Genomic DNA, 12,589 nt, shown 5'->3' with positions numbered 1-12,589 from the left:
TCGAGTTTAGGCCTAAATATAAGTCGCTTCCATTCAGTCGCTGAGAGAAAATAATATTCACGGAGAAACAATAGGAGTAACCCCGATATAGAATAGGGGAAACCCACCAAGCTATATTAAATCATTATGAAAATTTAACCTTCGATCAATCAAAGCTTGTTTTGATTACGCTATTCCGAAATAGCTTGAAATGAAAAAAAAGGTAGCCACAATTTTCAGAACGTTTATTAAACGCCTATTTGTCAACTTAGAAAAGGGACGTACATTAGAGGATGATCTTGGGAAGAGACTCTGTTTATCTGTTTTCATTATTAAAAACAACATTTCTTTGGTTTGTGGTCTAAGGGGGATAATAAGCTGTTTTTTTTAGGAAAGGCACTATTAAGTAACCGGAAAATATCGGTAGTGACTGAAATTAACAACGAAATCATCAGATTCTAAAATGAAAAATGACTACTGAAAACTAAGCTATTTGAATTTTTTTTTATATATAAAAACAGCGATATAGGTTTCTATGAGGGAGCGTAAAAGAATTTGCAAGAGTACCTTCCTTACCTTTAACGTGAAGAGTTGAAATATTATTAATTTTTGTTTACCATATTATAGGCCTTTTATTTCATACTCGGAAATAAGTTTATGGCGTTTAATTTGTGTAAACAAAATACCTTGGTAAATAATTGAGGTCAAAATATTTTGATTAACAATTTTTGATCAGAGTTGTTTTGTTTCGGGGAAATCTAGGTAAGACCTTACTTATTGAATGATGAAGATTGAAATTAATTTTTCATTGCATAATTATTCAGTTGTGTTACCTATTTTCGTGCATATAAGGATTCAAAATCGAATTTCGTCATATTTAAGAAACAGATTTTTTTTACATGTCTTAAGTTAAAGTTTACTCTGATTTCCTTTAAAATAATTAAAATTGGTTTGTTTCGATATTCCTTATGAATCCCTCACTTTGGCCTATATTTCATGAGTTACCAACTCGACAATGTCTGCTAAATGCGTCACCTATTTTCGTGTACAATGTTTGATCTATAATTAAGTCGAGAAAAACACGTTGTATGGATACAGGGTGGTGTAATTAACTTTTCTTGGTATTTATCTTAATATGATCAATTCATTATAACTATTGACAATTTCTTGTAAGAACAATGATTTGAAAAAAAAAGGACTGACAAAATAAGATAGCCTAAGTAAAACGTAATTGTGATTTATTGCTAAAATTTAAAAGTCATCGAAACAACATAAGAATACGGCCCACATTGTGTTCCGTAGACTTTTTCTGCTGTCACGGAATCCGCTAGTTTATCACGATACTTTGTTCATTGGACTACATTCTAGCAGACGACAGTTGGAATTCCGATTACAGCTTGGGATTATATGGAAATTTCTGCTGATAAAAAATTGTGACGTTTGGTAATAATTGAAAACCGCCATTTTGTCCAAGTATACATTAATACACTTTACCTTGCTTGAAACTACTGGATTCATTCTACTAGCTGACATTGTACAGTGAATTATTAATCATTTTCTGAGATGCACGAAAAATAGGTTAGCACGAAATTAGGTTACTTGACTGTATTGTTATTGTATAATCATTATTTATTTTTATTATTCATATTAAATGATCCAGCCAATCATTATTGTTATTATTCACTTTATTTTGCTACAGTCTGTGCAGCAGAAATCACTAGTCTGACTAGACAAGAAACTGAAAAAGTTTTACTGTTGTCTGGGCTTAATTTCCCACATTCCCATTGCTCACTGCCTGGCGTTGCTCGTTACTAATGTAGAAAATTCTTGTCTTTTACTGTATTTTATATAAGTTATGAAATTTATGATATGTTTATGCTTCAAGAACATTATCTAAATTTAGGCTATAATATAGTTTTAGAAGGAAAGATGGACTGGCTCAATTCATTTATGTACGGAAGTGTATTCTTTTCTTTGCATTTTACCAGGATGAAAGGTTGAATTGCAAGTAACAATATTAAGAACACACTGTCATGATCTGGAAAAATTAGAATTGAAATTAAAATCAGAGATCTGAAGTACCCTTCTGCATCTGAACTGAGGACATATATATAGTAGGCTATGATATAAAGCTACATCTTAGCTAATGTAAAACTTAATTCAATCATTACTTCATATCAAAGTAGGGGCTAAAATATTTCACATATATATTGGTAGCTCAGTTTTCCTCTTAAACTGTTTCAAAGCCAAATATTAGTAGAGCACTGTCTTTTTAACTGTTCTAAATGGGAATCAATATTGACAGTTGATATTGCTTCCCATATAGGAACAGAGAAAATTAGCAGGTTTGAATCTTCAGGATCACTGGAATTCATACTATCATACTATCAATCTATCATACTATCATACTGGTGCACATGATGATATAATATGCGTGGATATTCTCCATGGCCCATTAAGAAGGGCTGGTGGCAGGAAATGTTATATAAAACACCTTTTTTTGTTGTCCCTTCCTAGACTTACAGTATCTGAAACTCTTGCAAAGTGCAGTAGGATTACCCATGGCCTATAGTGACATTAATTCATTTTTTTCACTTACTTTTGTTCTTAAATTCACCCTGGGTCCTTTAAATTAAAACAATTATTTTAAGTGGACTACTTGTAGTAATGAAATTATTTGTCTAATGATTAATTAAGAGAAAACATGTAATAGTAATTAGTTTATGTTTGTAATAAGAGAAGAAGGTTAAGTGTATTGAACTATATCTATTGTACTACCAGTAAATCACTTATAGTTCAAGTAAAAAAACTGTATTTCATTAGTACCAATGATGAATAATTTATGGGTTTTTTTTTCGACTTTTTTAAAATTTTGTGATACAGAACCAGCTTTCATTATGCCATTATTCGTTTTTTGTTAAGGATAGAAAACAATAATGCCAGCACATGTAACAGCAAATATGTAGGCTATCAATAATAAATGTTTTGTTGATGATTCTTTGTAACGTTTTGTGTTGTTGTGCCTAGTATTCAAATCCATCGTATTATGCTAGATCTTAAATATTGATCATATGTAAAGTTTTTGATTTTGGTACCTCAAAAGCATCTAGATTTTTAATTAGCCACATTTCGAATTGAAAGAGTGATAATACAGAAATTCAGTTTAAGAATGGTTAAATAGAATGTGTTTCATTTCATCAATTTATGATTTTATGAGTTTTAGACAAAAACAATCACTCAATTAAATTGTTGAATTTGAAACACATCCATCACCTGAGTCTGAGCTATACTTGAATGAGGACAGGTTTTGTCTGTGTGTGTGTGTGTGTGTGTATGTGATCTTGCCTGGCAAGCTGTCAATCTGTAATTTATAAAGTACTTCATTGTTTTAAAGGTAAACTGAAAGATGTATGGAACAAGAGAAAAGACGTTGTTATATATTTGATGTATATATATTGTTAACAATGGGAAAGTTATTGGAGGTTGATTATTATATTATTGGTATTAGTTTATTGATGTTAAAGATATCTGGTTTACCAACTATACATACATGTAATCATTTGAGTTCTTTAAATCATGAGGTTTGTTTCATTTTCTTACTTCTATTTGATTCATTGAACATTTTCTATAAATGTACTATATATTCCGTCTGATTATAAAGCAGATAAAGATTTCCTGGTTCCTGTAGTTTGTTAATAATCAGTGTAGTGTAGTCTGCAGAAAAAACATGAAACTGAATTATCTTGATTTTTGATCAAATTCATTTTGAACACATTCACCTTTGTTTCAAGATGAATGCTCTTTATTCACTGATTTTAAGCTTCTATAGTAAGCTTCCATCCGATATCAAGGGTTCATACTTTGTGGAATATACTTTATGTTTGGGCTTGTTGAAATATTCATGCATCATGTACTGTGAAAAAATATATTGAAAATATAGAAATTCCATTTTGCATTTTAGGATATGCGCACAAAACCTGATGCTACAAAAATTAATAATTCTACAGTGTATAATGATTGAATAAATAAAAGCATTATATTCATTATAGATACAATATGATGTAGATATAGAACCAGTACATATAGTTAAAAAACGAAGTATAAATCATCCACTACGTATACATCTACATTATGATACCAGTTTAGATCTATTACCACCTGATCATGTTCAACTATTAAAGGTATGGTGTGGTTTCTTTAAAACAAATTTATATTGGATTCTAGCTAAGTTATTTTGAGATCATGAATATAATGATGATGTCTTCTTGGCAATTTCAATTTGAAAAAAACTTGTGACCTTGAATGAGTTATCTTGGATCATTCCAGTTGAAAGTTGGATGTTTCCATTTGTCTAAGATTAGTCTCAGGTAATGGATTGTGCATAAACTACCTGTATGTTAAATGTGTGTTGTATTTTACTAGGAAACTGCTATAGAAGCTGTGTCATTTTGGAGTAAGACATTATGGGTAAGACAGACTGCTGCTCCAATTAGATTAAAGAGGTATGTTAATAAAACATGAAAATATATAAAAAAAAAAACATTTTTAAAAATTCAAATTTTTTGACATTCATTAAAAGATTTAACTTATAGCCTTAGGTAACCACACTGATCTGTCTGCAAATTTGCCACACCTTTTACGTGAAACACTTATAACAAATATCAGTGGTATGGATGCATGCCCACTTTAAACACAAGACTATCTTGGAAACCCGACCATATTTCACCCTTTGGAAGAACATTTTATTGTTTGTCAATTCTTCTGTATTTGTTCTCTTAGATATGGACTTTGACGTACTTGCATGATTTCAAATTTATATTTGTTTTAAAACGCAGGAAGTGTGAGAACTCCCATGTTGGATACAGAAATCAAATAAGTTGTTGTTATGAAGGTTGCAGTAGGAAAACAGTTTGTGGTGAAATAGAAATACCAAATGAACATCTGGAGGTAGGAAGTCCTTAAAAACACAGCTTTTCCAATTTCCAATTACTATTCTGAAAAATTGAAGATTAAGATTGATTCAGCATCATTCATTTTTAAAAAAAAGATATTTACCACAGTACTACATTTCAGTTACATTGGCAGTGCCATTGGAGGTTCAGCCAATAAAATAATTTAAAACCCCACTCGACTTCTAAGAAATAAGCTTAATGGAGGAGCATCAAGCTATGAGCAGTGTAACTTAATGACATTTTCCCAGATATATTTGACAGAATACACCAATTCAATTTAATTTTTGTTAAATTTTCCCTACAAATCCTCATTGGGAGGCTTAAACTTTGGTGCTTCTACAGATTTTCCACATTTGGACAGTTGTCACTGTATATTTATTCTTCTTATCTGTTTGTACCCCTATTGGCTTTATATTACTCTTATTCTTTTTCTTTGCTAATTTTAGGAATGTAACTGGTGTGATGATAACAGAGAATTTAATGATTATAATTCTAAAACAGGTGTATCTAATACTGATTTTATATTATATGTAGCAGCTATTAAATCAGATAGATGTTTACAAAGTACAGTAGCATATGCTGGTCATTGTCAACAAGAACGGGCATTAGATAGGTAGGTCCTTAAACAATGTAGCATATGCTGGTCATTGTCAACAAGAACGGGCATTAGATAGGTAGGTCCTTAAACAATGTATATTGTTTGGTCTTGGGTTCATTTTATGCTGAAGATCTCAAACTCTCATGGGCTGTGAATGATCAGAAGCATAATTGAAAATCCCCTATAAAGGACTTTCAGAAAGAAAAAGTTTGTTTAAAGAATACCTTACCTTGAGGTGTGAAAAGATGAGATACAGTGTCTGGTGTAGAATAGTCGATACAGTAGAAAATAATAGAAGTGAATCCTGTCCTCACCATGTCCAGACCTGTACCTTGTGTGTTCACTTCTATTTTTATTTGTATGGATTATTTCTCACTGTACACCACACCGGACACTGTACCTGGTGTCATCACTTTACAACAGAATCCCTTTAAAAAATGTTAACTCTCCAACACTAAGTACTTACCTATAAAACTACAAGTGAAAAAGTTGAAAGAGTTTTTTGAACATTTTTCAACAATTACTTAGTTTTATGTAAACTTTTGATCAGGAGCTTTGCTCATCAATGGAAAGTAATGTTTCATCAAAAGTTATAAGAAATTTTACCCCATTGCCAATGAAAGTTAGATATTGTTTAGAAGTAAAGTTTTGTTATTTTTAGACCTGTTGCTGGTTATTTTAGTATATGTCCTCAATCTATATCAACTAATAAACAAGACAGACTACAATTACTATCAACTTTAAAACATGAAATATTACATGCATTGGTAAGTATCAAAAAAAAACTTCTGAATTTTTAAAGATATTATATTATTTACTTGTTGCAAGGATTTCCTTTTACCTACCCAATTATCATTAAGTTCAACAGTTTTCTGTGCAGTTCCATTTAATGATATAAAATTCATGATCTCCCCAATATTGATTTTTCCTGAGGCCTTTTCATTTTTCAATGGGTTCCCCCTGTCAGCTATACAGGCTTAAAAAGATTTGACATCTATTTGCATTTGGATGATACAATTATCTCAGGTTCCATTTGACAAGCTGCATGTCAATATTTGGAAATCTTAAAAGAAAAATTCCGTCATTGCACACTGCATTACCAGTCTGTAATCTGTTTATCTCCATTTCATGAGGTTTTGTTGAGACTAAGTGTGATTTGAAAGGGATGATATGATGTGTTAAGAAATTTGTCATTCATAGCCAGTTGATTTTATATAATTTGTAGGGGTTTACGGCTAGTCTGTTTGCTTTTTATCGGAATGAGAATGGTGAACCTTTAACACCCAGACAAGAGATATCTAATAAACCTGAATTTGATAGTAGGTATGTAGATATATCCAGTCAAAATTATTACTAATTACTTGTTATTAAAGATATAGTCAGCTTTATTATGAAATCTAAGTTAATTGTTGGCAAAACCCTTTGAAAAAAATTAATGTTTAAGGTTTTATAATTGAACAAGAAGATATTATGAAAGACGTCGGATCATTGTTTATCTTCTCTATTACCACTCTCGAAATGTTGCCATTTTGTTATTGTTATGTCATGTCATATAGAAAAATGGCAGCTTCTATGCATTTTTAGATAAAATTAGAGATAAACAATGTCAAAAACCTACAAAATTCTTTTGTTTAATCATCAGTGAGCTCAAATTCTCAAAGCTTACTATTCCTTTAATGTGTAAAGGATTTTTTCAGATAACTTTCATTGATTAAATCACTGATTAAAATGTCGGTGAATATTTTGTATTTCACATTTGCCTGCTGACTGGATAGAGTTATTGTTTAGATGAATTTTAGATGATTGTATTTATAATGTTATTTCTAATACTTTATTTTTGAAATTAAAGTTTACGAATGTACAAATGGAGTGCGAATGTAGTCAAAACAATACGGCGACCAGATTGGAGATTGCCATCAGGAACAATAACTAAAACTGTTAGAATGATTGTTACACCTAAAGTTAGGGTAAGTAGTGGTTGCTCAAAAGAATTTTCTCACCAAACACAACATGTCCAGGATGTGAGAAGGCCATGAATTTCTATCATGGAAATCATGTTTGTGATATGAATATTATGGAATAAAACCATTATTTTAAGATACTTAGAAGAGAGCGTAACAAACAATTCTTTCCCAATGTATAATATAATGATAAAGAATTTGAGAGAAATGGAGCCAAAGATTGCAGTGGAATCTACGGCGGCGCGGCCATTGTCTGACAATAACTTTGTATACAGCTGGAAGAAAATCGTCTTTAATTGTTAGGCAGAAGTTAGTTACATCTGTGTTAAAGAATATAGTTAGAAGTTAGTTATCTCCCTTGAAGACCCTATCCTCGTCGTAGACAGAGACTAGTCAGATGTCAACAATGGAGACGAAAATTGTCGCAAGATCTAATATTTGAAAGTAGTCCGATTTATCCGCCTGATGCATAAGAGGTTATTGTCAGGCGTAGCAAGAACTGCTGGCTTATTTATGATTGCTAAAGCTTGGTCACCCTCATTTCTGCCGTCTGGCCCCCACTGTATGTGACAAAACTTAGTAAGAACCTGTTTGATCTGACTGCTCAACCTTATTTCATATTTATCATGTAGCAGGTAGAGTGACTTCTAGGTTTTGTAAAGATTGAAGAATGACTGAATTGATCTATATTTTTTAGGAAGAAGTAAGAAGACATTTTAACTGTTCTACATTGGAAGGTGCTGAATTAGAAGATCAAGGAATTGATGGTACAGCTATAACTCATTGGGAAAAACGTGTCTTTGAGGTGAGTAGATGACTACTGGAGCATTGAATATTTTTCTGAAATAAGAGATCCACCAGACGTCAGATTTTTATACTGCAGCTGAAATTAATTGAGAAAGCAAAGGTGTTAATCAACGAATATTTTAAGCATTAATGGGATTAGATTACCAAAGGAAGTTTAGTTTATATAAGCTCCTAAGGATTAACAATAAAATTTTATTAGCCTATATAACACATATACCAAATAGTTGCTACTTGAAATGTGAACTCTCCGAAAGAGAGAGAAACGTTTCTGTTTTTTCTGAGTGATAGATTAGAAATAATGTGGACTCTCAATCTTGAGTTTCAATGCCGGCTCATATATAACAATGAAGTCCTGATATCTTGAAATACTGGTTTAGTTGCAGCTTCATGTTCTTCTCTGGCAGGAATTTTCTTTGATACTTTAGTACAACGCCTCATTTTCTTCAGAATGAAGCTATGACTGGTACTTATACACAAAGTTCTGTGATATCAAGAATTACTTTAGCTGCCATGGAAGATACAGGGTAGGTCTTTTTTATATCAACCAAAATTGTTCATTTCATAATTACGTAAGAATTTAACAGAATTCTGAAAAAAAGTTGTTTGCCCATCATCCCCATGGTATGATTCTAGCCAAGATATTTTGGGCCCTTCCTTCATTCACATGCCAAGAATCAGTGTGTTGTAATATTCACATGTAGCTTTACAGAAGATGCTGTTTGAGATCCTGACCAGCGCCTTAGATCTTTTTGACAGAGATCTTGATATGTGTACTTGATTTGGGTATTTAGAATCCGATGTCTCATCTCAATTGTTTAAGTGACAATATTGAAACCTGGAACAGTATTAAAATGATTTTGACAAAGTTTATCTAGTCAGATACAGACACACACAGAGTGGAACATGTTTTACTCATTAAAAGATTAATTAAGCAACAATTGAACTTTATTTCAGTTGGTTTAAAGCTAATTATTCTCAAGCTGGTCACTATGAATGGGGTAAAGGTTTAGGCTGTGATTTTGTTAAACAGAGCTGTTATCACTGGATGGTAACAAGAGAAGCTAGGTACATTAATAATTTTATTTTATAGGTTTATTTATCGATCAAGATGCTTGGAAGAGAACCCCTATTTGTTTTGATGGAGGTCGATTTCAGCTATCTGTATCCCTTTACAAAATTCTGAATTAAAACCAATATATCTACAATTCATTTGAGCAATACCATGGAAGCTCAGACTAACTTCACTTCTGTGCATTATTAGCATTTTCACAATGATTATTTCTGATATTATGACATCATTAAAACACAAATATGATGATAAAACCTGGTAGATGATGACAGTCATGCACAGTGATATTTCAGGTGTTCAAGTCAAAATTTTGATGGCTGTTCTGAAAGATGGGATGTATTTCTGCCATCATTTTCACCATAGTCTAATTCAACTGTTGAATTTGGTATTTCCAGGTACCTATCTGAAATGTTAGTCAAAAATTAATAAAAAGACAACAAAAATTCAATGAAATATTGTCGTATGATTTGCTGATGTATGAGATTTATGTTCATTTTAGATTAAGAAATATGTCAATTTGAAATATATTTTTGCTTGATAAGGTAGTATGCCTCTACCCTATATTTTATATGTAATTTATTTTTGTAGGAATGAAGATATTTATCCTTACTGTAAGAAAGTTAAAACCAATGAACTATGGACAGATTGTACAGATAATCGTCATTCTGTAGCATTATGTAATCTAGTGGAATATAAACAATCATTACCTCGTAAATTTCAGGTATGACTATCAGTGATTTTGATCAAATATTAGATCTTACTTAATTCCGATCAATTAAATCCTGCTTTTATTTTGAATTTTTGGTCACTGAACAATTTCCATAGCAATGGATTTAATTTAGTCTGGTGCTTTTTGTCTTTTCCGGACGACATCCCTTTAATGCTATATTTAGTAAAATTTTCTAATTTTTATACGCCCACACGTAAGATGGGCGTATATTGTAATCACCCTGTCGGTCCGTCCGTCGGTCTGTCCGTTCACATTTGGCTCGTGCTCACTCTACAGGCTACAGTTCTTTATGGATTCTTTTGATTTTTATTTTGTATGTCAATGTTGTTATGAAGATGATCCCTATTGATTTTCGTGATGATCGGATAACTTTTCACGGAAATATCCTGTCTGACTTGACGTTTTACTCTATTGGCTATATCGTGCAATTCGTGCTCACTCTACAAGCTACACTTTTTTACAGATTCTTTTGATTTTGATTTGGTGTGTCAATGTCATTATGAAGATGATCCCTATCGATTTTTGTGATGATCGGATAATTTTTCACCAAAATATCCTGTCTGACTTGAAATTTTACTCTATTAGCTATATTGTGCAACTTGTGCTCACTCTACAAGCTACAATTCTTTACATTCTTAGATTCTTTTGATTTTGTCATTATGAAGATGGTAAATATATCGAATTTCATAATACTTACAATCAAAGCTATCTGTGGGTGTATGTTACCTTGCCTGGCAAGCTATATTTTCATGTTCAAAATGAACTCTGCGTTTGAATTATAATATAGATATTTGAAAATATACCTGGTATATCAGCATAAAGGCCTACTTATTTTTTGATATTTGATGTTGTTTTCCAGTATTTCAATGGAATAGAAGGTGTAGCTGATAGTGAAGTAGGAAGATTTGGAGGCTCAGTCTCGTTAGCTGATTACTGTCCATATTTACAGGTATACTGATACTGATCATATTCTCTGATTTATTTGGTTTATTGATATGAAACAGTATTATTCTTTCATATATTTGATTGGAAAACTGCAATACTACATTACTCCTATATATTTCTACCACTTGTTTGAGATGTTTTATTTTGTTTTGCAGGAGTTTTCCTGGACTAATAAGGATGAAATTTTACGTGGCTCTAGTTGTTTAGTTCATAGTAATGGTATAGGTGAGTACAGTGGTCTTCATTTCATGATTTTTATACTCATAATTATGATTATTGTCATTATGATAAGTTTTCACTGAAAACTCAGATTAAAATAAACATTGTTAAAATTTCAGAGCGTGATACCAATTATTTTGGTGAAGAATATGGGAATAATTCATTATGTTTAAATCATGGTGGCAAATGGTACTTACATCATTGTGGTGGAGTTAATAGTCCACAACATAGTGGTAGTGGATGTTATAGGGTCAGTTCATTATAAATTACATGGGTTATTTCTGTCTTGAACGAGCTCAAAAGAGAGTTCATGGATCCTAACTCTGTGATCACTCATAAAAAAATAGACTCATTTATTGTATTAGTTTTTGGGCTTTGGCTATTGTTTATTTATTATAGTGTGTGTCAGTACTATTCCTTTGATAATCATATCTCAGTATTAAAAACATTCGTGACAAGACAAATTCAGATACAGGCCTAATTTTCTTTTCAGAAATGTAACTAAGGGACATAACTCTCTCTTTGGCTAACTCTTTTTTGGCTCACGAAACACATTGAGTGTATTTTCACAATTTTTTTCTACCGCTACATTTGGTCCAAACTTTGTAGAAAAGTAGGTTTACTACATAACTACCTCATATTTAAAGTTATATTGCTACTGTCCTCTCATATCTAATATTATTTATTTCGATCACGTTTCCTTTTGTTAAAAGAAATATATAGTACATACTAGTATTTTATTATTATAGTATGTGTGTTCATCAGAATTAGGTTTAACAGTGATAGTTGATAATAAACCATATAGATGTTATAAATCTGGTCAACGTATTAAACCATCATTTATAACTAGAAGTTACCTTCATCAAGGTTCTATTATTTGTCCATCCTGTCATGAAGTTTGTGATGTAAGTATGAATTTGATCTTATATACCATATAATGGCATTAAAACAAACCTTTGAGATGGATGTCTTGTCGTCATGTGGCATTAAGTACTTTTTAATCGCCAGCTTTGTTAGTGGCAGTTAGTAGTAAGAGATCCCTTAACAATGCTGGGTATTGCCAATAAGGTAAGATACAATATGTATTGCGATACAAGAGTAACGATATGTATTGCGATACATGGGTCACAATACAATATGTATTGTGATACAAGGGTCATGATACAATATGTATTGCATTACAAGGATCACAATACAATGTGTATCTCTAGATGGAGCAGTGGGATTAAATTTTTTCTTTCATGTTCTAAGTTTCAATATTTATCAATTAATAATTTTGTAACTGTGATATTGGATAATGTAGTTGATGGGAGTGGGTTAATTTTCATC

At 31.6% G+C, this 12,589-nt stretch overlaps 1 protein-coding gene across 1 annotated transcript; it reads left to right on the top strand.

Annotated features, from left to right (window-relative positions):
• Positions 1-564: 564 nt before the first annotated feature.
• Positions 565-12,198, top strand: LOTGIDRAFT_212290 (hypothetical protein; the record flags this gene model as incomplete). The annotated part of the gene is made up of 17 exons (XM_009047993.1): positions 565-741; positions 3,374-3,560; positions 4,029-4,160; positions 4,402-4,481; positions 4,815-4,926; positions 5,378-5,544; positions 6,191-6,296; positions 6,755-6,852; positions 7,379-7,496; positions 8,188-8,295; positions 8,745-8,821; positions 9,252-9,362; positions 9,955-10,087; positions 10,956-11,045; positions 11,197-11,266; positions 11,380-11,510; positions 12,010-12,198. Exons 2-17 carry the CDS (start codon positions 3,390-3,392, stop codon positions 12,196-12,198), a joined length of 1,893 nt encoding a protein of 630 aa, XP_009046241.1. The 5' UTR covers positions 565-741; positions 3,374-3,389.
• Between the last annotated feature and the right edge of the window lie 391 nt (positions 12,199-12,589).

This window comes from Lottia gigantea (assembly GCF_000327385.1).
Source record: "Lottia gigantea unplaced genomic scaffold LOTGIsca_12, whole genome shotgun sequence".
NCBI classification, from domain to species: Eukaryota; Metazoa; Mollusca; class Gastropoda; family Lottiidae; genus Lottia; species Lottia gigantea.
Note: the sequence above shows the minus strand (reverse complement) of the source record. Positions and strands in the feature narration are given on the sequence as shown.